Raw genomic sequence first — 26,509 nt, forward strand, 5'->3', positions numbered from 1 at the left:
CAGACCTTGCCTTACTGATAATTATTAACTCTCACAACCTGAAAGCCACTGCAGAACTTGTGACTAAAACACGATGGTATTTCTCAAATTAAAAATACTTAGTGAATTTTGGACGGTGATCAAAGACAGAAATGCCCACAGGGTTTCCTCCGGCTACATGGTGTAGCCTGTGTGTGCCAGGGTGGGGACAACCCCAAGTTGTTCCCATTGCTCTTGCTCAAAACCCAGATGGGAGAATTGCAGCATGGCCTCATACAAAAACCGCAGTTCCCCCTTTATGTCATCTTGCGATGCTGTTTTTTTTTTTTTTTTTACTGCCTTCCAGTTCCCTTTCTCTCACTGCTTTCTGCAGGTGGGCTACTGTGAGGTCCAGCCACTTGCCAGTTCTCGAAAGCAAATGCACTTTAGACCCAACTCTTTAACATGGGTGCAAATACCCATGGAGTGTTTCCTGCAGTCCATGAGCTCAGCCCCTCTCCCCGTTATAAGCTAAAACACTGGCCTTAATGTATATAATGAAAGACAGGGCTAAAAACTGTGCTTTAATAAAGAAATACAAATGACAATCTAAAAATGTATTTTATTGGGCTGCTAATAATGACCGGCGGTGAGGGCGGAGGGGTGAGCAGTATAATGAGCTCCTGGGAGGTGGCTTGGACACAGCCATCCCCCGTGTCCCAGAAATCAGGTAGAAGACATCTTGAGCATCCTCGCCCGGGCCAGGGGACTTAGCAGTGAGCAGCCCATCACCGCACAGCCTGGCTCCCCCCAGACCCAGACGCTGCTCCAGTGAGCTCAGGTTTTGCATACCGGCTCCCCAGCTCGGCGTTCATCTGCCAATTGCTCAGCTTGGGAAATAAACGGGCACGCACTGAAGAGTTCAAGTTTTGTATTCGTGTCAGTAAAACAGAGACCATTCCCCTCCCCTGCCCGCTGATGCTCGCCCGCCCCAGCCCCTCGCCCTCCCCAGCGCCTGGCGATGCCCGGCCAGATTCAGACTGGAGTAAGTCTTGCATACGAACTGCATTACCTATAAAGTCTGCTTACTCCAAGCAAATGTTTCTCAATCTTTTCTTTTTTTTTTACTTCAATTTGAAGTGAAAGGTACAGTATAGGATTCAAATGCTTTTGCATTACATGGGTTTCTGACCACTTGAAAAACCCCACGGAAAAAGAGACTTCACAAACCTGAAACGCCTGCTGAATTGTTTTGCTGCATTTTGTTCTGCCTAGCTGAACTTTCTTTTGATTTCCTTTTTTTTTTTTTGCTTTACATGGCACTCAGCTTTTGCTTATTTAATTTTATTTATTTATTTTTTTTAAAAAAAAGTTAGCTCCTGTTTCAGCTCTCACTTCGTGTTAGTATTTCTACCCTGTGGATGTGTCGCACAGGCAGGAACGTCAGGAAATTGCCCAAAAGGCAGAACTACGGAGTAGCTCAAAGAAAGAAGCAAACCTGAACGCTGAAGCACGATTTGGTGTTGTCCCAGCTCTTGCCCACACTGACCGCTGGCTCCACGGCTGCAGGCAGAGAAGTGCGGGCAGGAGAAAAAAGAGGCGACTCACAGAAGGATTCAGAGATTCGGATTTGTCACCGACAGCTGGCTGGCCTGCTCGCCACCATCTGAATGGCACCTCTGACTTTTCTTTGGCTCAAAGATTTAACATTAAGGCAAAAATAAGACACAGTGTAGAAGCTCCATCAAATCTTTGGCACAACAGCAACAACAACAACAACAAAAAATTACTGTACACATGAGCTGAGAGGGTAACATTTCCCAGTTAAGCAAAGGGAAAAGTGCTAAATAAATTGCACGTACTAAAAGGTGGCTGGCTTAACAACGATAAGAAGCATCCCTGTCCTTTTTTTTTTTTTCTTTTCCTTTTTTCCTTTCTGTTCCAGAGATGAAGAAAGTTCCTTGGCCAATCGTCATCTCGAAAAAGGGTTTCTGCAAAAAAACTGCTTGCAGTCTTCATCTGGATCATGCAACCTTTGCCAAGAACAGATGTAACTCTGGCTGGAAGCTCTTCTGAATCCTCCCTTCCTGGTTATTACTCCTGGAAAGAGAAAGATGCACCGTCAGAACAGCGAACGCATGGTGTCCCGGTGGCTCCTTGCACGAACGACCACTGCTGACACACGTTGGGGTGTCCTCGGGGACTGTTGGCCATGGGACCCGCTGAGGGCTGGCCTGCAGAGCAACCACCTGTAGGTGCCACAACGGTGGCTAGAGCCCACAGAGAGCAGAGGGACTGGCAGAGAGGGGACGAGGAAGGTTTGGGGAAGAAATGCAACCAGGTAATTAGGTGCCAGCTCCAGCTCCTGCTGCCAAAAAAATTGGAAATGGTGGCAAATACCTGCTTTTGACAAGACCTGCAGCTTTTTGGGTCTATTTTCAGCTTCAGAAGCTGATCTCAGAATTACAGAGGGAAAGCAAAGGAGTTGGGACAAGCTGGATTTGTGCAGGATATGGGGTTTATTTCTGTATTTTAGTGATTGCATTTACTTTTCTGCGTGCACGGCTTCTCAGCCTGCAGGACTGCAACCTGTCCCTGCGCATCCCCCTGCGAGTCACGGCTGTGGCAGATATACTTGGGTAATTGCGTTTGACTACAGAGTATTATGGCCAGGCCCATTGGAAAATGCACAACTCCAAAGCACAGCAGCTTCAGACGGGGAAAACCTCATCTAAACCCCCTTTAACATCAAAATAAGCCCTGTGAATATACCACAAACAATTGTTAGCATAGTTCAAAACAGAGTAAAATCCTCAGGGCCTGCTCTTTCATGAGATCACATCTCCGTTGTCCAAACTGACTTCATCAGTTGGGCTCCTAAATCCTCCTTTAAGTAACTTAGGAATTAGAAACTTGGAAATGAGATCCCATTTACTGAGTCCAACCACCGTTTCTTGCTTTTTGCCAGTGGATTTAAGAGCCCTTCAGGGTGCAGTACGGCCTCTGAAGGTCCTTTGGACATGGTCATCAATTCCCTGGACAGATCAGCCATCTTTCTGGCAGTCTTAAAAAGGTCAAACTCCTTAAAGCTTGGCCTGAAAAATATTTTTTCCTCAATCTGTTTTGTTTCTGTACTGCCTCTCCTTTTCCATTACTGGATATTGTAACATTAAGGTATAAAATATTACTAAGATACTGATGCTTTATTTTACTTTAGTTATTTTATTTACTTTAATTTTTTTTTTTTTGTTACTGTCATTAGGGCAGCTGCTTGTGAGATCAACCATCACAGCTGAGCATCCATGCTGGGCTAAGGGGCAGGGGGACCCAAAATCCACCTTGTCACCCCCTCCTGCAAAGTGCAGACTCTGGGAAGCACAGGATTGCCCCAGGACCATCAGGATTTCCCTTGTTAAGAGTATTTTGCTGAAAGGGTCCAGGTCATCCTCCATGCAAGAAATGCTGGTCTCTGCTGGACCCCGGCCTCCTGGAGTTGGGGTCAGCACATCTGGATACAATGGAGGAGGCGTTTGGCCACGCAGCTCTGCTGGAGGACAGGACGGAGCCGTGGGCTGGCTGCATCCCACCGCATCCCAGGCATAACAAAGTTCCCGGATAAATGTCACCCCATCGGTCCCAGCCCGCATCGGTTGCTCTCCTACGTAAGCAATAATGAACTCTTCACATCTGGCACATGCCAAATCTGAAAACAGAGCTCGTTATTGCAATTATTATCAATAAGGAGGTGTCTCTGCTGACTGTAAGACACTACCTAGGGCTGCTCGGAGCAGGAGAATGTAGAAATGATTGCCCTAATTCAAGTCCTTAATTAGGATTTGGGATTTTGAATAAATGAGGTTTAGGTGGGAGAATGACAAACGGCCTTGTGTATCACAAATGTTTTTTTTTTAGGAAACCCCTAAAATTATTTTCCAATGATAAATATTATATATTAATAACCTGTAATAGAAAAATCGGTTGTTTAATTTATCCCACATGGAAAGAAAATGTAAAAGAAGAAAAAGGAGGGAAGCAATGACCACTGTCATTAATATTAAAAGACAGTAGAGAGACAAATCCCCCCTGTTCCTGTCTGGAACAGCAGTCTTAGCAAGCAAAACCTTTTCCACTGCAGGAACGAATTACCCAGCAATAGCAGCCTCATGCCCCAAGCCAAAGCCACCGCAGTCACAGGGCCCCCGGTCCCCTCTCTTGTGCCTCCGGTGCTCTTTAAAGTGCTGAACAAACAGGACCTGAGATTCCAGTTAGAAATTACCATGAGCTGTAACACATCCTGCGTTCGTTCAGAGAGACCCTCCCCTTTAGCTCAGCATGCGCGATGCTGATAGAAAGCGTCGGTGGGTTTTGGGAAGCAGGGTGGTTTTAGGAAGAGGAGCCTCAGCGGCAGGTCTCTGCTCTGAAGTCTTTGCAATTGGGGAATATCAGCCATGGGGGGGCAAAAGGGAATATGTACAAACCAGCCAAGGGCAGGTAAGGGCCGTACCTTCAAGGCGAAGAAAATGGAAAGAGGAATGGAGAGATCCCTCTGCAACACGGTGGAGGATCTCAGCAGACCTCGCTGGCACCGCTTGGTTGGTCCCCAGGTGCTGCCCGACGCTGGCCATGGGTTATGTTAGGTGGGAACAGGCTCCTTTCTTTCCCCCCTCCACCTTTTTCCACTCCAGCCAGGAGCTCTGAAGACAGATTTATTAACCAGGGTCTGCTTTAAACTAATAATATCAGAAGTCCCATGGCTCCTGAATTTGACAACTGGCCCAATGACCTTGGTGAGTTTGCAGCATCCCAGAGCATTTCAATCTCTATAAATCAAACCACTTCTGGAATTGAGTCAGCCTTTGTTCCAGGGCTTCTCCTGTCTCTTCTACTCACATTTTCCTTTTGCTGTAGTTATGTGATATCTGTGGGGCGGATCTTACCCTATTCTTGGTAATACCCTCGCTACAAAGGGACCGGAGCCTACCCTGGGAGCCTGCTCCCACCATGGGAGCGAATCCCTGGCCCCAGCCTTTGCACGCTGCGATGGGGCTGCTCCACCACCCCTTAACGCAAAGGGGGTTTTGGGGTGCTGTCATGCAACGGTGGAGTCCCACATCACATCCCTTTTGCAAGGAAAAGCTTTCAGCCCTGCTCTTTGGGGTACTGATGCTCAATGCCCCGATGGGCCAACGCAGGGTGTGCAGTGCCTCGGGGATGCACATAGCTGCTGCCGCCTCCTTGCCCGGCGCTGGGCGAACTTGCTCATGAACTTGTCGTGAGCCCTTAGCCTCACACCTGTGCACCATTTGTAATTGCTGTTTCGGGTTGCAGGGACATATCGAACGCAAGCAATAGGCATGGGAATCCGCTACAGCGCTTACGCAGCCTCGCTACCCCCTCGCCACCTTATTTTTAAGCAGGTCTGTTCCCCGGGTGTGTAATTCTTCAGCTAGCACGGGGCAGGGATAACTCATGGCCAGGCAGATCCAGGCCCCCCTCTCCTGCGGATGCTGCCGTCCCGCTGTCCTGCAGACAGACGGACGGCTCAGAGTGGGTCGCTGCTCTCCTGTGGTCCAGCTCCTCCCCGGGGCCCGCGGAGCCGGCGGCCGTGGGGAAGCAGACTGGCTGGCTGCCCGCTCTCTCTCGCCTGCAAGTCCTAGCAGGGAAATGAAGCTATTTTTAAAGAGGAACCTCTGCTAAGTCAAACTGCAGAGAAAGGGAGGTTGAACCTCATTATCAGACCCCCCCCCCCTCCCCGCACAGGACGGGAAGCGGCAAGGAAGAAATGCCATGCAGATCATCAAGATTTTTACTGTGCTGGCTCCAAATGTGTTATAATAATCTGTATCAGATGATCAATAACAGCAAGCCCCGGCAGCCAGGATCATCTGCACAAACCAGGGGGTGGGAGCTGTGGCTTTATCTCGGGGCTCTGTCTAAATAAATCATGAGTCATGATACAGTGTTATAGAAAAAATATGCTCCAAGAGAATGGTTTCAGTGCCATACAAATCAAGCCTGCCACTACCATTTCTCTTTTATAATATAAAACCTTAACTTGTTCACTCCTGCAAGTAAATACACCCGCAGAATGCCCTCCTTTGAATTTTTCAATGGGAATAAGCGTCACCTACAGCGGGAGCTCTGCTTTTAGCAAAGTAGCAATGAGGCAGCATCAAGGCATGGGAGAACACCACAATAACTATTTTATATAATGCAATAATTACATACACAATGTGAGCCATTTTAGTGCAGCAGACTGCAACAAATAGAGTGGCTTTTCATTCTATATATGCTTCTATATCATCTAATTATTGGGGAATATATATATATATAGCGCATTTTTAGTTTTTAATTCCTTGCGTCTGTGCGCATCCACACACACAGGCACAAAAACAAGAAACTAAATTCCAGCCGAAAACTTTTATTGAGCTCCAACTGCTCGCCTGTTATTCATAACCCAGTTTCCTCTCTCACAAAGAGACCTTTCGCATGGTTTGGGGTTGGTTTTTTTTTTTTTTTTTAAATGTGTGTGTGTGGTTTTTTTTTTTTCTTCCCCCCCCCCCCCCCCCGCCTTCTTGCCTCGCTAACAGCTGCTCGCAGTGTTGTATCCTGAGTGATGATGAGGTTCTGAAAGTGTTTTTTTGGAACAGATGGCCAGGAGAGAGCCGGGGAATGTGCCAGCAGTGAGCTGGGGAATGCGCCAAGTCCTGCAGTGACTGAGTACTCCGGGTTCCAGCTCGCGTGCCTTTCCCCTGCCCTCTGCCCCAAGTGGCGCCAGCAGGACTTCCCAGCTCGCGCTCCGAACATCTGGAGTCTGCGACTGCCAGAAAAGCTGGGACGGGGGGAGGATGAAGCAAAAAAAAAAAAAATCCCTCACCCATCCCTCCCCGCTCCGGCTTAGCTCCCATGGCCGCGGCGATGTTGCTGCCTAGCACGAGGGCTAATCAAAAGCAAAGAGGGGAGGGGAAGGAAAAGAAAATGAACCTTGCGATGGGAGTTTGGTGGGTTGGTTTGTTTTTTTTTTTAGCGCTCGGGGGTTTTCTGCTCAGTGCTGGGTGCTGGGTGTGTTGTATAGGGTATTTGTTAGCGGTCGGATCCTGCTCTGTGTAGACCGAAGGGCTGTGGTTGTGCTGGCTGGTGGGGAGGTAAGGTCTGCCCCGTAGCCCTGGGGGCCGGATCCTGTGGGGCTGGGGGATGCGGGGGGCTGTGGTGCACAGCTCTGCACCCACAAAAACACCAATCTCCAGGGAGAGCACCCAGCCACGCATCCTAAAGCCCTAACCCTACCCTGAGCCATAACGCCACCTTCCTGCAGGGAACCACAATTTGGCCCCGGGGGGGGAAAGGCTAGAAAAAGAGACTGCGCAAACAGCAGGCTGGACCTGCAACCCTACAAAATCCGTCCGAGGCTTTCAGATGACCTCTGGCCACTCGGGATCCTGTCCTGTGCAGAAACAGGGTACACCAGGGATGAGGAAACTTGGACTCCCCTTTCTGATCCACCTCCTTTCGCCGTTGCGTCCTCAGGGCTGCCGGAGGATGCTCTTGGCTGGAGCCAAGGGCAGATCCCCCCCTTTTCCCAGGACATCAGTGTGGCCCCAGCAAGACTCAGGGCTCTGCTGAGGGTGTCGCAACCCAAATCGCTGACGTGGTGCAACTCTTGCATGCATGGTGAAGGGCAAGGCTTAGTCCAGATCACTTGTATAACCAAGCAACAGGCAGCTTTAAAAAACGAAGACTACCGTCAGAATTCACCACCCCCCCATGCAGCTTTTTTTTTTAAAGGAAAAGGCATTTGAAGCCCTTCAATTACCCCTTTTGCCACTTATAAATGAGATCTCCCATCACCAACACCCTTGCTCAATTGCAACAACTAAAATCACCGTATAACTGTAGTTAAGACTGGAAAGGGGATTTTTTTTTTTTCCTAGTCAAGTTTGAAAGGCTAAAGCCAACTCTTCTAATTAACAAAATGGAGTGGAAAGGGGGGGAAAAAACACCCATTAAATTTCCTGTTGCAACAGCAAAGTTTGAACAACAACCTAACATTAGGGACAGCAGATGATTCGCCCTCAAAAACAAAGCAAAAGGCGACGCGCAATCCAGCAAACGCAACATCTGGAGCCCCTGCCTGCCAAAACAAACTCCAACCAGCTACTTTTTTGTGTGAAAACTCACAGTGCCATAGCACATCGCAATCGGAGGGCTGAGAGAGCGAGCGATAGAGGCAGAGACACAATAAAATGGAGATGACAGGAGATAAGGGTGCTGTGGACCCAAGGTAGAGCTCAAGGAGTGGAGGTCTGTGCTCGGGCTTGCTGTATTTTTATTAAAAGACAAAATAAAAAAGGAAACCCACAAAACAACACCACCACCAAAAATATAACAACCACCCCAAAGTCAATAATTCAGAGGAACTGCTCAGTGAGCAGTAGTTTTGGAGACCTGATTAAAAACACACACAGCTTAGAAAAACGTGCCGATTTCAAAATTAATGAGGCACGGTGATTTTGGGCCAAGTCATTGTATCCTCATCCAGCCGCCCACATGAGACCCCCCAGGAGAGACATCCCTTTACACCACCTGACATCCAGAGCTCAAATCTTCCCTGCACAGCCATCCTGGATCTATAATTTCCCTCCAACAACAGCATTTCCCTCCTTCGTGCTCACGATGCCATCGATTTGCTTGGCTCAAGGAGAAAGGGAGATACCAAGATGAGTCCTCCCAACCCAGGCTTTGCATCTCCATTCCTATCTACCGGGAATTACTGGTGTTACTTCGTGGTACCTACTGGTTTTGGCTTCATCACCAGCTGAATGTGCTCTTGCCATCACCTGAGCAAATACTGCTGGAAATAAAATGATACGTATCAGCCACGGGAATCCACAGGCTTTTGAGCTGCCCTAAACTTGGACTTTCCCAAATACCAGAAATCCTTTTGCAAGACACTTTCCAGAAAGAAAAGCAAGGCAGAGCAGGGACTAAGACCTTGCCTCAGGTACAACGTCCAGCTTTCTTTTTGGAGAGGGCCTTTGGGGAAGGGTTAAGGCAGGTGTCCTTCAAGAACACGGAGAAAAGGCAGATTTTTCTCCCGGTGACGCTGTTTCTGCAGATCGGCAGTGGCCATTTGGGAGGCGGGATGTGCCGATGCCCCGTGAGAGTTTCATTGTTCACGCACTCTCGATGGGCTTGGGGCTTTTCTCCATGCATCTGCTCCGGAGCGAACTTTACAGAACAAGCACCATAAATGGAAGGCTTTTAATTCTTAATTTATTTTTTTAATTAAGGATGGGCCCAGCCCTAACCCTCAGATGTGAACACCCTGGGATTTGGAGCCATTTGAAATCTGGCTCCGCGTTTTCTGTCTTTAAGCTCGCGTTGGTTTACATAAGCCAAGACAATGCCTCTCAGCCCGTCGGGCACCCAAAGCCTGAACACCAGCCCAGAAATCTGCCGAAGCCCCAAGAAGGATGCTCATCCTCTTCTTCCCCCTCATCTCAACTTGGGGAGGGGACCCAAGACCCAACTAGCAATCTGCTGAAGCCTCAAAAAGGATGCTCATCCCCTTCTTCTCCCCCATCTTGACTTGGGGAGGGGAGCCAAGACCCAACTCTCACCTTGCCCTAGGGTTGGTGGCATCACATCAGCGTCCCTGGGACACCACCACCTGCGGCACTATGGACCCCACAATGAACCCCCAGTTTCGGGCCGTGCCCAGGAGCTCCCCCTGCACCTCCCCGTTTCAGCTGGTGCCGTAGGCTGTGGGTGAGCGGTGCCACGTCCCTGCCTGGCACTGCTGCTCCGGGGGCATAAATACAGCCCGTGACAGCGAGAGGAAGCGACAGGGAGTGTGCTATTGTGTTTATTTATAAACTGAATTGCTGCAGGATGATTTGTTAGGCTAAAGAGGAGGAAAAGTGAGGAAACCTGCCCGCATCGGAGGCAGATCTTAACGACACCGGGGAAGGAGCCTGCTCCCCGGCTTAGCTGCCCATTCATCCATTAAAATCCCGCTGATTTATTATCCTGCCTGACAAGCGAGCCCAGAAAGCAGGGGGAAGTTCAATTCAAGTTTACAAAACTCTTTTTGTCATAAAAGCCTGAACAAAGACATCAATCACTCCTTTAATTCACCCATGTCACTCTCCGAGAGGAAAACTGGCAGAACGCTCCGCTTCCTCCTCCCGCCGCTTGACGATGATTTCACCTAATTGGTTCAGTGTTAAGTAACCTAAAGGAATGCAAGGCGTAATTAGATTTAATGTTGTTTCCTCAAGATACCCACATGTCCTTCAGGTCATACATCTTACTAATGTGTTTATACATACAACGTCTTCATTAGCTACTTTTTTTTTGTTGTCGGGTGATTTTTCTCAGAGATAAGTGTTAGATTAAACAAAACAGAAAACACAGGCGGGCGACCGTGTTTTATGGGCTCCAAAAGGCGACTCGAGGTTGGTTTGGTTTAACAAATAACAGCCCCAAGATGACTCTAATAGGATCACGCTCATGTTAAAACACACGATGGGCGACTAATGAGAGGAAGAGCCTGGCGTGGAGGACAGGGAGGAGAGAAAAGCTTTTGATTAGCGAGGAATGCGGTTATTACAAGATCAGACGGATGGAGGAGAAAAAGCGAGAGAGAAAGGCAAGGGATAAAAAAATTCAGGAAAATTTCAAGAGGTTGAGAAAGGAAGGAGACCGCTTTGGATTTTTTCTTTTTTTTCCATTTTTTTCCCCTTTTGTAACTTTTACTGTTATTTGGGGGGCGAGGGGGGGGAGGCTGTAACATACCTTCCTTTTTTTAGATCTTCCTTCTGCTTGTAAGGTCCTAGTGCACTGCTCCACGCATTCAGAGAAGCTCATGTTACTGTGGTCAGCACTGTAATCCAGGTCTGCTAGTCTGGCCAGGGAAAGGATATAGTTACAGGCTATTCTCAAGATGGCCAGTTTGGACAACTTTTGACCATAAGAATAGCAGGGAACCTAGAAAGGGTAACAGGGAAAAAAAAAAAAAATTAAAAATTAGGCCAGATAAACAAAATATCTTGCTTGAAGCATGACAAAACAACTGTAGGTTATTTTTCTTAGCAGTTTTTAACATAAATAGGAACTCTAGTGATAAAAGGCCATATGGTCCCAACAGGTTTTTAAGAAGAACTCCCCCGCTGATCTCCATGGGGATGAAAGCAGCACGAAGCCTCTTGATTTCAGCAGGGCAGTTCTGCTTAAAATGTGATGGCAGGATACGGCCTGGGACGTCTGCCTGCTGTTCAGTTTGCTTCTTGGAGGCCCTGTTTTTCTCAGAAACCTGCAACTCCTCTTCAGTAACTTACTCCCCGCAAGTAGCTCCAATGCCATCACATGCCTTGCAGAGTAAGTCAATAAGGGGGGTATGAGCAAATATATCACAACCTGGTGTTTTTGCACTCAAACAGCATTGATCATGACTTCCAGCCCGTGCAAAAACATGATGCTGTTGTAGGAGCAGGACCTGGAGGCAGGAATTCCTACCTGCTGAAACCCCCCATCATGGTACCTCACCTCCCAGAAGAGAGCACACCAGAGCCTGGTTCGGGGCTCTGGCCATATCTTAGGCGATTTATTTCTTTACCCTTGAAGATTTCTAGCGTAATGTGAAACATTCAAACAATTCAAACTAAACAGCATGCGTCTAAATAACTGAACAGTATACGTTTCCTGCTGCACAAGGTTTGATTGCTTTTTCGATCAAAACACTACATATACGCTCAATTTTAGGCGCACAACTTCGACATGTCTAGCTCCAAGAGAGATCTTCTTCTGAGTTCAATATGCTTGGGGCCCCGTTCGCTAGTTTGCAAAATTGCTAAAGGTCATTCATCCTTTAATGCACAAGACTTTATTGCCTATGGGGAACTGGAGCTGGGCATTTATCTGAAATCCATCCTAGCCACTCAGGCAGTCTGACCGCCTGTCAATCTAAGTTTTCATACTACATCAATCACTGGGTTGCCTCAATGTCCCTCTACCATCTGCCTCCGTACCAGTCTCCATCCTCCTCATCTCTTTAGGGTGTCACACTCTGCTTATGGTTGGAGATTTTTTAATGCTTCTTGCCATGCTCATGCCTCAGCTTCTCTTTTCTCCGCAGAGACACAAAGCCAGGCTTATCCTTAGATTGATGTCCCTGACTTTACATAAGGTAAGACAGATTCATCCCCTCCACAAACCCCACAGCAGCCATACGCAGATGCCAAGGGAGGAGCAGAGCAGCTCAGGCATATATAGTATTTCCCCAAGTATTCTGCCGGGCTCCAACTAATGTCAGCTCTATGACCTCAGCTAGATGTGCCTCCTCCATATTTAGCAACCCATGATAGATCTTTTTGTCCATGAATTTAGTCTGGTAAGCTGAACCCCTTTGAACTTTTAGCACCCACAACATCCTTTTGCAAAGTTTTCTCCCCATTCTATATAACACAGCTCTCCTTTTGATTGTTTTGAACTGAGCTCCTACTGTCTTCACTTGAGACTCCCCAGTTCTTGTACTAGAAGAGAGGACAATGGATCTTTATTCTTTTCCTCTGTGACACACATTTTTAGCCCTCCACCATCTCTTCTGCCTCTTTTCCAGAAGGCAAAGACCTTTTCCAGAAGGAAAAGACCGAACCTCCTTAGCTGACAGTTGTGTGGAAGCCATCCCATAACTTTGATCACCCTTGCTGCTCTTCCCTGAACCTTTCCTAGTCCTACTGGTCCTTTAGGAGCTGGAAGGACCAGAACAACACGCAGTATTCACGTTGTGGGTGCTCTGTGTGTTTATCTACCAGATGTTGTTGATGTTCTCTGTTTTGTTTAATATTCCTTTTCTGATCACTCTTGATTTGATTTGTGACCACTACCAGTCACTGACCTGAGATTTCCATTGAACCATCTACAGAAACCCTGAGGTCTCTCTCGTCTGAGATAATGGTGAGCTCAGGGTCTATAATTTTGTAGGTGGAATCTGGTATGGTTTTTCCCATATGCATCACTTCACTTTATCTACATTGTATTTCATCTGCCATATTATTACCTAGTCACTCAGAGTCATAAGGTCCCTCTGTAGTTCTCCTTACCCTTGACACCTTTAGCAAATATCTGTACCTTTTGCTGGAGTATCTCACTGCTCACCCACCTTTCCAGGTCATTTATGGACACAGCACAACAGCTCACAGTGTCACAATTTCAGGTGGCGGGACCTTTGGGGTCTCCAACCCAACTCCCTGCTCAAAGCAGAGCTAACCTTAGAGTCAGATCCCGGTTTGTCCATCTGTGACATCCCTCCCTGCAGGAACCAGCCCTTTTTCCCTACCCGTCCACCGATCACTAATCCACACTCCTGTCCAAGCTGCTCAGTTTCTTCAAATGCTCCTAGGGAGGAGCTCTGCCATAACGCTTATGGAAATCCAAACCAACCACAATTGGTTGGATCACCCTTATCCACGAGCACATGGATTTTAATGCTGTTGGCCCTATGGGCCAGTTGGCTTGTATAATACAGCCAAGGTGCCCAGCAGGATCCAACCTCTCCAGGAGCAAGCCAACAAGCTTCAAAGGGCCTTTTTCTATACACATCGTCCGCTACCGATACCCCTGAGGAGGCAGGGAATCTATTCTCTGGGAATACCCAGTGTCACTGCTGTGTTGACCTCTGGTGGCAGTTGCACGGAGCAGAAACTTCTCTGCTGGTAACACCAACCCAAAAGGGACAGAGCCACTTCCAGGTCCCTCCTGCTGGAAACAGCACTAGGTGTCCCGTGGGATTTGAGATACTCTGTATCTCAGAGTATCTTACAGATTACTGTAAGATTACCTACAGACACTCTGTAAGACTCTCTTTGCAAAGCTGGCAGTCAAGGAAAACGCAAGGCTAAGTGTTGGCCCCATCGCTCCAGAGTAAATCAGAGGGGTAGCTGGAAATGGCTGGAGTCTGGTGGCACAAAAGGTGTCTTTTTGCCCGACAAAATCTCTCTCCAAATCCTTGCCTTCAGTTCTTTGCCAGCATTATGCACCCAGCAACGGCGCTTGCCCTCAGACCATAATACCTGGCCCCCAGATGCAATAAGCCGAGAGTTATTGTGAAAGCAAGAGCTTTGGGCAGCAGAAACACCCAAGTCTCTTTCGACACCGATGTAAGAAGAACAGTGGAGATCCCAGATCAAACAGCAGTGTGAAAGACCAAAGCAAGATGGAAACTAAAATGGAAGGGTTCAGTGAAATGTGGGAATAATTTCAGAATTAGAGCAAGAAGGAAGTTAAATCGAGTGGAAGGAAAATAGACTACGAAATCCTTGAGGCTGATGCACAGATGCTGTCCAGTTACAACACAAGAAGGCAGGCTAATGTCTCTTTTCCTCATCTGTTTTGCTCTCTTTCTTTTGTGTTTTGTTTCGATTTAAAAAAAAAAAAAAAAAAAGGAAGAAACAAAATAAAAACCAAACCGTTTTGTAGGACATGTTTGCTACAAATTCCAAGAAAGATCTCAGTGCTAACACAGTTGACAAAACCCTCGACTGGGATTACACAACAGTTTTCCCACACGCTGCAGCAAAGTCCAAACTGGAGCTGCCCCATACATCCACAGCAAGAGGTTCACCTCGAGCAGCTCAGATACCACCGTGATGGGTGCGGGGCACCAACATTAGGCGATAAGAGTTTTTGCCATGGTAACAGTGTTAGAATAACTATTTCAAAGGAACCCTCCCTGTCTTGGCTCGGCTCCTGCCATTTTAATGTTTCCTTTTGAATTAAACATGGGAAATTGAGAGAGGAATGAACCACTTAGTTCAGATCCAGATCCAAAGCTTCGCCAAGCAGGGGTGGGAAGGGGAGAAAGCGAACTTTGTTTTTATCCCTTCTTTAATATAAAGCCAGCAGGGAAGAGGGGACAGATTTGCACAAGCTGGAGTGAAGGGTGTCGATGACACACCTGGATGCCAAGAAATCTTCAGAATCCAACCCAAACCAGAGCAAGTGCCTTAGAAATGGGACAAATGCCTGATGCCGGCAGGTGTAACCCTCCAGCTCCCATGGGGTCTGCGCTACACAGATTTTCGGCAGGAGGCAATGCGAGCAGGCATCCGTCACGCTCCTGGTGAGCACCAAGCCCTTTCCTTCTGTAACCTTCTTGCTCATCACACCTGAGCTGTACAGACATCAGTGCTTTTGTGGGAGAGCTGTGAGGGCGGGAGCTGAGCAGGCCCGTTCAGAGCCAGGGGGAACCAGGGGAGAGCTCAAGTTCCCGTGCAGTTAATGAAAATATTTCCCTTATCTGACCTCCCTGATTTCTGCCGAGCGGCAGCGCAGCTTACCATCTTGCCTGCAATATTCGCAATGATTAAAAGGAATTAGGAAGGAACTGCAACTGAAATTTCACACCGATCCGAAGGAATGCAGCTGTCTGCTAGAAAGGAAAGGATACTGGCACTATCCTTGGCTTCAGGAGATCAGCACGGCAGTGGGCTGGGACCAGCAGGAACCAGAGCTCCAGCCAGAGGATGCTTGTTGATTGTGTCTGCGAAGGGCTCTGCAGAGTCTCATGGGTCTTATCAGCGATCCCCAGGCTGGCAGGGGCTGAAGGAACGCACCATGAACACTCTTGAGACGTATTCCTGTGCAGAAGAGCCCTTCTTTGGCAGGAAGATAGGACAGGATGTGACCTAACAGGTCTTTTCCATCCTTGACATCTGCGATTCAGAGGCAGTGCCCTTGAAAGACCACAGATGCTCCCTTTGAAGTCCATGGGAAGTCTGCCGCACACTTGACTGGAGCAGCGCTCGGCCCATGGCCAGCCCTCTCGAGGAAGGCAGGGCTCCGCTGCAGCTCGCCAGAGGGTCACCATCATCCACCAAAGACATGGTCTTGGAGTTGATTCTCACCCAGGGCACAGGAGAGGAGACTGTGGGATGAGGTTAGGGAACAACTAGAGAAGAAGATGGGTGAGAGGGTGCAATAACCACTCCTGCCATATGAGGGTGCAGGGTACGTTCACCACGATGGGTCTGTGGGGAACAACCAGGAGCATCCCATGGACTTTAGGAGCATTAAGTCAGTTCACACCATTGAGCTTCTGGCCGGGTAGCTCTGTCCTTATCAATAAGATACAATTTCTATAAACATCCTCTGGACCTGTACAGATAACGTCCGTAAAGCCAACTCCACTCTGCTTTTACACTGCATGGAAACGCTGGAAGAAAGAAGAGCGTCAGGCGCTGGGGGTCCAGACCTCTCCGTTACTGTGCTAGAAACAGGACTTAGCAGCACAGACTTGCACAGATCCCCTCCACGTGAAGGTCACAGAGGGCAGAATTGGGCCCCCTGGGTACAGCAGGGAAGAGGGGCTGGCTCCAAGGCAGAGAAACGTCCGTGTTTGCGATGCAGCATAAGCTAAACCCTCCTGACGGCTAGCTCCTCCACAACATGCCATAATAAGCTGCTGAATTTACCTGTCTGCTAATTCATCTGGTTTATTTTTATGCTGGGAGTTAAAACACATCAGGGCCCCCCCCCGGGAGAGCATTTGGCTGCCTCTTTTCTGCGTCCGAACACACGGTGCAACTGCACTGTCTCATTGTTTGTGCTGCGCCTCCTGCCAAAAATATTTCCAGAAGGTTCATATAAATGTCCAGTGCTTAATAGTTGTGGATTTCATACACCCCTCCTTCCACCCCGGGGTGAGTCAGATGTTTCCCGGGGTTAAAGCACCTTGGGGGAAAGGTGGCAGGTTGGGGCAGCAGGACTGCTGGTGCTCCTTGCTCATCCATCCTGAGGACAGGGGAAATCTCTCTCTCACCATCCCGAAGTATCTTCAGGGATGGTGTCTGTGGAGCTACTGGGAGGAGGAGGAGGAGGGAAGTTGCAGATGCTCCATCATTGGAAGTGTTCAAGGTCAGGTTGGATGGGGCACTTCCATGGAGTGCCTGAACCATAGCGTGTGGTTCAGAGCCACCAAGTAACTTGCAGCCACCAGACAGGCAGCTTTGCTGCCTGCAAGACTACTCCCACATGCAGCAGCAGAGCCTGCTGCATAGCCCTGGTCCCCAAATACCCCTCCCCCTGCCCACAGCACAGCAAGAGCCAGCTTCCACCAGTGGCTCTTCCATGCCACTGGTGCTCGCTACACTGAACTGGACCTTTGGGGCAGCACGGCATGGGTTTGAACCCAGCAAGGCCAGATCCTGCTTTGTGGATAAATGGCATGGTTGTCAGGAGAGTGCTTTTGGAGAAGGGCCCCATAGAATCATAGAACAGTTTGGGTTGGAAGGGACCTTTAAAGGTCATCTAGTCCAACCTCCCTGCAATGAACAGGGACATCTTTAACGAGATCAGGTTGCTCAGAGCCCCTGCCCAACCTGACCTTGAATGTTTCCAGGGATGGGGCATCTACCACCTCTCTGGGCAACCTGTGCCAGTGCCTCACCATCCTCACTGTAAAGAATTTCTTCTTTCTATCTAGTCTGAATCTACCCTCTTTTAGTTTAAAACCATTACCCCTTGTCCTGTTGCAACAGGCCCTACTAAAAAGTCTGTTCCTGTCTTTTTTATAAGCCCCCTTTAAGTATTGAAAGGCTGCAATAAGGTCTCCTTGGAGCCTTCTCTTCTCCAGGCTGAACAACCCCAGCTCTCTCAGCCTTTCCTCACAGGAGAGGTGTTCCATCCCTCTCATCATTTTTGTGGCCCTCCTCTGGACCTGCTCCAACAGGTCCATGTCTTTCCTGCGCTGAGGACCCCAGATCTGGACGCAGTGCTCCAGGTGGGGTCTCACCAGAGCGGAGCAGAGGGGCAGAATCACCTCCCTCGACCATCTGTGGGACTCATGGTGTCAGATGCTCCGCAGAGCTCTATTCCAGCCAGCGATGGGCAGCAATTTCATACCATGGGTGTGGGAGGCTTTTGTTTCTCTGCCACCAGACTGCAGTGGTGGGGAACGGGCAGCCCTGTGCTAGCAAAGCAATCACAGCAGCTTGAAAGAAAGCCTCACCCCTGCTTCGCCACAGGCAGTGAAGCATCCAGCCAGGGACCAAACCTAGCTTAAAAATGCCAACAAGAACAAAAGCAGCATCGCTCAGGCGGGAGCACTAGTCCCGACTGAGGCGCCTTCGTCTCTTGGGTGGGTCCACGCTGTCAAATAACCCGGCTCCCGGTTCCCTCCCAGCTCCTGGCTCCCCCATCGCTCACATTGCAGAAACATGAGTTCACTCCTTGGAGCAAATGAATTGGCTTCCTCCAAACAAAACCTAGGTGTGGTGCTGGGTGAGTTCACCCCAGGGATCTCTTCCAAACGGCAGTCTGGTTAATGCTGCCCCAGGCCTGGCTCTGCTCCGTTTTGGACAGTCCTCCTGCACTATCCCCGGACGTTTTGCACCCTCAAAGCTTCCTGCACATCCTCAGGCCATGCAACACACACTCTCAGTATCACGCATGAAAAATATCACATTACTGGGCTGTAGCAAAGCTCTTACCTTATTGCAGGTGCTTTGAACCACCTCCCAAAACAATAACTACACAGAGGACTACTGGGGTGTCACAGGAGAAATCCCAGGGCGATTGGGCACAGAAAATCTCCTCTAGAAAGGGGCTACCCTCAAGCACTATAGTAGGGAATACATTTTGGGTGACATTGTAGTAGTGATCATCTCCATCTCTGAGGTCCAATGGGTCCAGTTCACCTGGGGAATAGGAGAACAAGCTCCACTGGAGCTAATGGTATTACACCAGCCCCAGCTTGGCCATTCTTCGGTCTCCAGCCACTGATGGACACCATGGGGTTTTCCACTCCCTTGTTATTGCTGCTTAGACCCAGGAGCTGCCCCGAGCCCATGGCCAGCTGCAATGAGCACAACTCTCCTGCAGCACACGTGTGGCTCTGCTCACATCCCTGCATCCCTGCCTGGCACAGGGGACAGTGCAAACTGGGACCGGGGTGGGATATATCACTTTGCGAACACACACGGCATGGACCAAAAGAGATGCAGGTCAGGAACAAAGAGCCTGGGTGTCTCTGCTGCAAGGTACCACACAGCGTCCCACCTCCCCACCACAGGGATCACAGCCCAGAGAGGAATTTGAGAGGGGATTAAGGCAGGGAGCGGAGGCTGGATTCAAAGCTCGCCGGAGAAAAGCGGACTCTTTCCTCTGATTTCAGCGGGAGCCATAAGAAAACACAGAGGTTAACTCAGGGTGGCTGCAGCAGGCAGAGCAAATACCTCCCGACAGGAGCAGGATTTGTAGCAGAGGATAAAATCAGTTAGCAGCAAAGGGAGCAAACAAGCCCCGTTCTTGGTGACACACAGTCATTGTTTTCAGGATTTTTGTCCTTTTGTCTGGTTTCTCCCTTATTTTCTCTCCCCTTGTGTTGCTTCAGGCCAGTATTTTGTCATCTTCTTTAGCTGTTAAACCACAGTGCCACCCTGCTCTGCCCCGACCGGGCTCTAAATAACCGTAAGCGTCACTCCGGACTGGCTGTAACCACCGAGATGCTCTGGTTAACGCTGTGCTGCTCGATGACAATGTGCAGCCGTGACACCACACGTTGCGAGCAACGTGTGGAGGACGCTCCAGTTCTCCCGAAGCCCAGCAGCATCTCTCCAACTGCCACCGTGGAGCAGAGCCAACCCCCCCCACCCGGCTGTCACCCCCAGGGAGCTCGACGGGCAGTTTGTCTTCAGGAGCTGGGTTTTAAGGCATCTTAGGGTTTCCTGCTGGTGGGATCATGAGGGGATGAATCACTGGGAATAGGGCTGGGAGATGTCAGCAGGTGATGGAGGAAAGCTCTCAGCCTCCCCACCACGCGGTAAGGACGTGCCAGCGACACTGGTCGCATACGGTGTCCCGCCTGCAGAGGTGACAAACCACAGCCGCCTTTGGGATGACACACAAAGAGGGTGAGCACGTAATGATGCATCCCCAGAATAGTCTCAGCCTCCACTGGCTTGTGGCTAAGGCACTGCTCAAGCCACAGGTCCTGCCTGCATTTAGTGCCTGGCTTGTTCCCTCAAACCCCTGCAGACAGCTTGCCCCCATGCCACCCTGCAGCAATACAACCTCCTCCCGTGGCCTTGAGGCTGCTGCTCCTGACGTCCCACCACGCTCCCAGCGGGAGCGAGAGGGGTCTTTTCTGCACTGATTTACCAACAAGCCACAGCAGCCACGTGCATGCCGGCAGCAAAAAGTGAAAGGATACTAGTGGGGGGAAAAAACCTCCACTCCAGCAGCTAAAAAGCCCTATAAAACCCTAAAATATCTCCAGAACCCACATGAGTGTGGAGAGCGAGGCTGTCAGCTGCTAAGGCAGAGAGCGCCCTGGTAATGCAGTGGTGAAAAGACTTAGAAAAACGCCAATATACTTCAAGGGAAAATAAATGTCTGTGGACACATTTGCTCCTGGTGCAGACTCTAGCTTGCTCGATGTGTTGCTTTCTTGAAGAGGAGCTGGACAGCAGTGCTCCAGAGGGAAACCAGATGTGCAAGCCTAGGCAGGCTCCAGATCAGGAAGGCTGCTGTAGTTGTCTCCATCCATCGAGGGAGAGTTTGCTGCCACCTTAGGGTCTGTCAGCACAGCTGAGAAGCTCAATCGCAACTCCTGCGAGTGCGATATACTGGTGGGAGTTGGTTTGCTTGGGTGCCCGCTACAGCCTAACGGTGGAGAGCACTATCTCCTCCTGGGCAAGGCCTCCAGGAGCAAACCTGGTGGCTAAGTCCATGCTGTAATAAACATTAAGATGGTTCAGTTTCACACTTGGGATATGCTGGAGTAAGAGACTCTTGATGCCAGAAGGAATTTACAGACAAAAAATAGGAGCCAGTGTTACTGGCAACCACGGCCTGGCCTGGATAGCAGTTGCTCTGAAGATGTGCAGTGGTGTTGTTGCATCTTGTCTCCTCTGAACGGTTGCACTGCATCATGAACTGGAACACGGACCAGCACAAGGGCACTTCAGATGGAGGAGGAGATGACCTCAGGTTCTTGTGAACTCAGTACTGCGCCTGCTGTCTGCATCAGAGATGTTTGGGTTCCTTGACCACCCACAATGGCAGGGAGAAGGAGGGAAAAAGGATGGAAGTGACAACCTGTCATGTCACTTATGGGGGGGTCCTGGAGCAGCTAGGACAGTGCAAGAACCCACTGAGCAGCACCTGCCAGGGCATCTGAGGGCAGCAGACCAGTGCTCCGGGTAGGAGCTGCCCAGCCATGGGGACAGGAGCAGCACCCAGGAGGGACACCAGAAAGGCAGCAGCAGAGGGAGAGCAGTACAGTCTCCAGAAGTATCTTAGATATCCAGAAGACACTTAGCAGAAGTATCTCCAGTATCCAGAAGATACTTAGCAGAAGTATCTCCACCATCTCAAAGTGTTTTGGAGCAGGTGAGTGTTTTCCACAGAGAACTAAGCTGTTAGCCTCAGGAGTCCGCTGTCAGTGGAAGGATCATTTGGACAAACGATGCTTGGGGGATTGAGGGGGGGAAATCTCTTCCAGACTGAGTAGCTGAAGATCAGAAGTGCCGAGACTAGGGGGAAGGAGCTGCATCTCAGGAGCATCTATTCTTCAGTCCCACTTCAGTGTTATGGCCCTATGGTGAAGGCAGCAGCTCGACAGAGAGAGAGGGAGAGAGATCCTTGTTCCTGGTGGCCATGACACCAAGGGGTGAGCACAACGGCAATGACGCGTCTCTCCCAACAGCAGGCAGCTTCCCAGAGCCGGCAGCTGCCCGTCTACCTCCCACCTCTGAGGGAGCCCTGGCTTCGGAGGCAAGCCAGGGACAGCTAAGTGCTCAGGGACACGGCTGGATTAGTCTCTCCTTGTGTGAAACGACTGTCGTCGGCTCTTCCTCCACCAAGAACTGGAGAAAAAAAACAACCCACCCCTTCCTGCCATCTGGAGAGCTAGCCGACACAAGCCAAAACATGTGTGCCATATGTACACAGCTGCGGAGCGCAGGGATGCCGCTGTCAGCCCATCTGCCCGGCACGCTGCGTGCCAGTCGCTCGCCCTCGGGTAGGCTGCCGAGACAGGGAGGGTGTCCTGCAGAGAGGCACGGCTTCCCCTTCCTCCTCCTCACCAGGCATGGACGGGCTGCCTACGGCGTGGCCGTGGTGGGCCTGATCCTGCAAGCATTGGGGTTTTATCTCATGCATGCCAGCGAGGATGGGTATCTCCAGCCCTGCGCATCCAAACAGGGTGGGGAAGGGGCTGACACCTGCGTGGGTGCTGGGTACCGGTGGCTGAGCAGGGCTCCTGCTTCCAGCAGCTCTGCATCCAGCACCCGACCACCTCCCAAAAGAGCACAGGGCCAAGGCTGGCTGCGTGCAAGCGCGGCACTCTCCCGTGCTCCTTGCCCTCCCGTCTGCAGGGAGGTATCGGTTTCAGTGCCTCAGGAAAAGCCTCCCAGCTGCTTAAGAGCCTGATACGTGATGACAAGGAGGGGATGGAGGACTAACTGAGGAACAAGAAGTAAACCGAGGTCTGCGGCTGACGGCGGATCGCCTCCTGCATGGGGCTGAAGGCCTTTTGTATACTCAGGGATGTGAAAAGACGGGGCTTACCTGAGGCAAGAGAAAGTCACCCTACTGCGTTTACCTCTACAAACGCATCCCTCCGTACTCCCGCTTGCCGGCCCCACTGACCAAGACATGATGGAAAGCAACATCCTCTCTTCTGATCCGAACTGCTCCTCAAAAACCTCTCTGCCGGCACCGGTGTGAATGATTTGAGTGACAAGCCAGTGCCGCGCGTATGTGCAATGAAGCTGACTGTCACCTGATGTCACGTACGGCACCAAGCACGCCGTTGGCAGCCCGACAAGAAATGAATCCAAATGTCATCCAATGATGGTCGGGACAGCCAGCCCACCCCTCAGCAAATTGCTAGGAAAACCTTGCAGCAAACATTTCCCAGAGAATGATTTCTTTCTCTCTGCAAAGCGAATACAGCTCTGCCAGTATGTTCCCGTGCTGACCCTAGAGACCGGCTTTCATGGGAAGAGAGGACAGCAACTTGTTCTCCAGGCTCTTTGGGCTCCCAGCTGAGTCCAGGGCTGAAATGATTTATGGAGACAGGGCCAAGGCCAGGAATCTGAGGCTTTTCAAGAGTTGCCCATTTCCCAAAAGAGTGCGGCTTTAATTTGTTGCTTGCCTGACTTCTGCTTGAGGCTCAGCCTAGAACAAGATTGCCAGTGATTTGGGAAATCAGTGCTACTTCCCCTTGCGGTTTTGGTGGTGTAGATGTCTGTCCATGGAGAATTAGACTGACACTTACAAGCGCGTTACACACAGTCGCTAAACAACCAAGATATGGAAGCAGCTTATAGAAACAAAATATATCAAGTCTGGAGTTTGCATCTACAACGGTCGGCCTCTCAGCACCGGAGGGACAGCATCCAGCATGCACTGGATTACCACGATTATAACAGAAGCTGTCAGATCCCACCACCGCGCGGTGATTAAAAATGCTCTAGTTTAGACGCTCATCAGCAATTCTCTCCTGACATAGAGCCCCAGTCTCAGCCTGCGCTTCCTACCAAGGTCGGGGCTGGAAGTCTATTTACAGAAGTAGATGATGGGGACGGATTAACTCTTGGGGTGCAGCTATCCAACACACAGCAGTCACCGAGAAGGGCTGCAGGCATCACGCAGGAGACGGGAACAAGCAGAGGTCCCCTAAGCAGGAAACAGGATTGAGTCCTAAAGCGAGCACACTTGGGGAATGGCTTGGATAAGTAACGTCTGAAAGACGGTAGCCAAAAGCCTGGGTGTGTGAGCCCCCCTGCAAGCAGAGCAAGCTGCTCCCACTGGGCTGGAGGGACCATCCTGGGGGAGGCAATGCTCAGCATCTCTCATGATCAGTCATCTGCAGCTCACAGCCCTCCAAGCCCTGTGCATCTCCTCCTTCCTACACACCTGGAATAGTCCCATCAGCATTTATTGGAAAGGCAGAAAAGCCAGGACAGCTGGGCTTGCACAGGGCGACAGCACATCTTTGTCTGTCAGTGAGCTGTTACAGGGTACCTACACACGGACAGAAGTATAGGGCTGAGCATAGGGGCCAGGGCACTGATTTATCCTTGCGGGGAAGATACAAGAACCTTGTGGCTTCTCTGGATCTCTCCTCACCTTCCACACGTTGGGGAGGTGACGGAGGGATTTTGTCCAAAACTTCATTTGCCTTTCAGAAGCTTCACCCTGCCAGCAAAACCTTGTCTATTATCCTTCACAGACGACCATGAGGACTTTCAAGACCTCTCAACAAGAAAGCCTGGCACCGTACACACGTCAAGCACACACTGCAGTAAAAGTCATGGGAAAGTAACTGGCAAGTGACCACAACTTAGCTCGGCTATCCCTGGCAGACATAAGGCACACGGAAAGCTTCAGAGGTGGCTGCAGGAACCCCAAGGGCCCTGAGGGGTCAGGCACCCTGCACAAAAGTCAGCGGAAGCGTGCTGCTGCCCAAATTCTCAGTGATCCCTTCGGGGCAGCCCACCCCAGCAGGAGAGCTAGCAAGTACACGTGCTCTTGGTACAGGAGCATCACCGCAGCTCGCAGCTTGGCCAAGTGCCTCTCTCCACCCTCTGTTTTCACTCGGAGGGCTTTCTCGTTTTCATTTCCCCCCCCCTCCATGCCATTCTCTCTCCGAGGGGGAAAAAAAAAAAAAAAGTCCAAAAGTTTGTAACTGCAAGCAAATTGAAAGCCCTTATTTATTTGAGCGTTAGCACAGTTCTAGGGTTGGTACTTCCAGGCATTTTGAACCGACTTCCCCTTCTGTCAGGCGCCCACTCCGGGCTCCTGCCTTTAACCTCCCCTGGCCCCAGGCGTACGGCGGAGCGGGCGCCTTCCCCGTGCCCTGCGCACCCCTCGGGCGTCCCCGAAAGGGAGAGCGGGGGGGGGGGGGGGGTATTTGCAAAGCCGTGCCCGGCGCCACCGCCACCCCCCCGCTCTCCGCAGCCGGCCGCGGAGCCCCGGCTCTCCGCGGGGCCGCAGGAGCCGGGGGGCGGGCGGCGCGGTGCCCGGGCCGGCGGCAGGTACCTGCTTCCGCAGCGCCTCGAAGGCGGCGCTGATGGTGTGGACGCGGGTCCTCTCCCGGGCGTTGGCCAACAGCCGCCGCGTCTGCTGCAGGGCTTTGATCTCCGGCGAGACGCCGGACGCCTCGCCCGGCCGCGGGCGCGGGGAGGCGGCGGGCGGCGGCGGCGGCGGGCGGGCGGCGGGGGGCGGCGGCGGCGGCGCGGCGGGGAAGGCGCTGGCGGCGCCGAGCGCGGCGCTGCGCGGCTCCCAGGCGGGCGGCGGGGCGGCGGGGGGCGGCGGGGGGGGAGCGCGGAGCCCCGTCCGCCTCCCGCTCAGCACTTTCAGCTCCACGCGGAAACTTTTGCAGCCGTGCTTGCGCCGCAGCCGCCGCAGCCCCCCGAGCTCGGCGGCGCAGAGGCGCGGCCAGGGCTCGCCCTCCGCCAGCGGCGTGCTCCGCATGGCGCGGGGCGCTGCGCGGGTGCGCTCAGCGGCGGCTGCTCCGCCGCTCCGCTGCCGCTGCCGCCGCCGCCGCTGCCGCTGCTGCCGCCGCCGCCCCGCTGCCGCCGCCGCCCATCTGCGCCCGCTCGGCCGCGGCGGGCAGCGGAGCCCCGGCGGGCCGGCTCCCTCCGTCCGTGCGTGCGTGCGTCCGTCCGCGGCTCCCCGCAGCCTGCCTCCCACCGCCGGCAGCCGGCCCGCCGCGCAGATGAGCGGCTTTAAAGAAACAGGAAGGCTGGCTTTTTTTTTTTTTTTTTTTTCTTCCCAAAACAGCTGTGCTGCCAATCTCCTTTGTTCATCCCCCCCCCCCCCCCCTTCCCTTCCCTCCCACCCCACTCCCACTTTCTTCTTTAATCTCGCTCTTCCATGCGATGGAAGAGAAATCCTGCCCCCCGGAGACTCGCCGCGACCCACCGTGTGCGCTTTTTTCCCCCACCCCCCCCTTGCCTCCCCAGGGAAATCCGTGATTTGCTTTGGTTTCCAACCCCCCTTCATCCCGCTTCTCCCCTCCTACCACTCGTTTCCCTCATCAAGATCCTCATTTGCGAGGTGGGGGGTGCCTGACTTCATGTTGCCTTCCTAAATGTGTCCGGCAGCACTGAGGGCACCCCGGCGGGATGGGGAGCCGGGGCAGCCGGGGAAGCTCCAGCACCTCGCAGGTATTCCTCCCGTCGCCTCTTCGCCTTTCACGGCTCCCTGAAGCCTTCGGTTACTGCTCTGCTACCGACTTCGGATCCGCTTGGAAGAATTATTCCGCAGCAAAGGGCTGCCCTGTTTTTCACAGGGATAACAAGGGAGCCCAGACGCGTGGGTAATTGCTACCAGCCGTGGGCTGCCTTCTGCTGGCACCCCGAAACCCCTTAACTCCCTTTACCCCAGCCATGCCGGGGGGAGCAGCCCCAGCGCAGCAGGGCCAGGGATCTCCGCAGAGCGGGCAGGCAGGGTGGGAGGGAGGGATGGAGAGGTGCAGGGACCTGCCTAAAGGTCACAGTCAGCGCTGTGGCACAGCTGGGAATAAACTGCATTTCACAGG

General features: G+C 51.5%; 1 protein-coding gene across 3 annotated transcripts; it reads right to left on the reverse strand.

Annotated features, from left to right (window-relative positions):
* Window positions 1-1,126: 1,126 nt before the first annotated feature.
* On the reverse strand, window positions 1,127-25,767 carry ATOH8 (atonal bHLH transcription factor 8). 3 transcript variants are annotated; one of them, XR_012775447.1, is made up of 4 exons: window positions 25,006-25,767; window positions 10,756-10,947; window positions 10,096-10,192; window positions 2,534-4,652 (listed from the first exon to the last, which is right to left on the reverse strand). XR_012775447.1 is itself a non-coding variant. In XM_075499557.1 (3 exons), the coding sequence occupies exons 1-3, from the start codon at window positions 25,438-25,440 to the stop codon at window positions 2,053-2,055; spliced, it is 633 nt and encodes a 210-aa protein (XP_075355672.1). In that variant the 5' UTR covers window positions 25,441-25,765; the 3' UTR covers window positions 1,127-2,052. The 3 variants fall into 3 exon arrangements, 2 of the variants coding, with proteins under 2 accessions (XP_075355672.1, XP_075355671.1); XM_075499557.1 differs by lacking the exons at window positions 2,534-4,652; window positions 10,096-10,192 and adding an exon at window positions 1,127-2,058 and having other exon boundaries at window positions 25,006-25,765; XM_075499556.1 differs by lacking the exon at window positions 2,534-4,652 and having other exon boundaries at window positions 9,808-10,192; window positions 25,006-25,692.
* Between the last annotated feature and the right edge of the window lie 742 nt (window positions 25,768-26,509).

The sequence above is a fragment of the Mycteria americana genome, chromosome 4 (genome assembly GCF_035582795.1).
Source record: "Mycteria americana isolate JAX WOST 10 ecotype Jacksonville Zoo and Gardens chromosome 4, USCA_MyAme_1.0, whole genome shotgun sequence".
Classification (NCBI taxonomy): Eukaryota; Metazoa; Chordata; class Aves; order Ciconiiformes; family Ciconiidae; genus Mycteria; species Mycteria americana.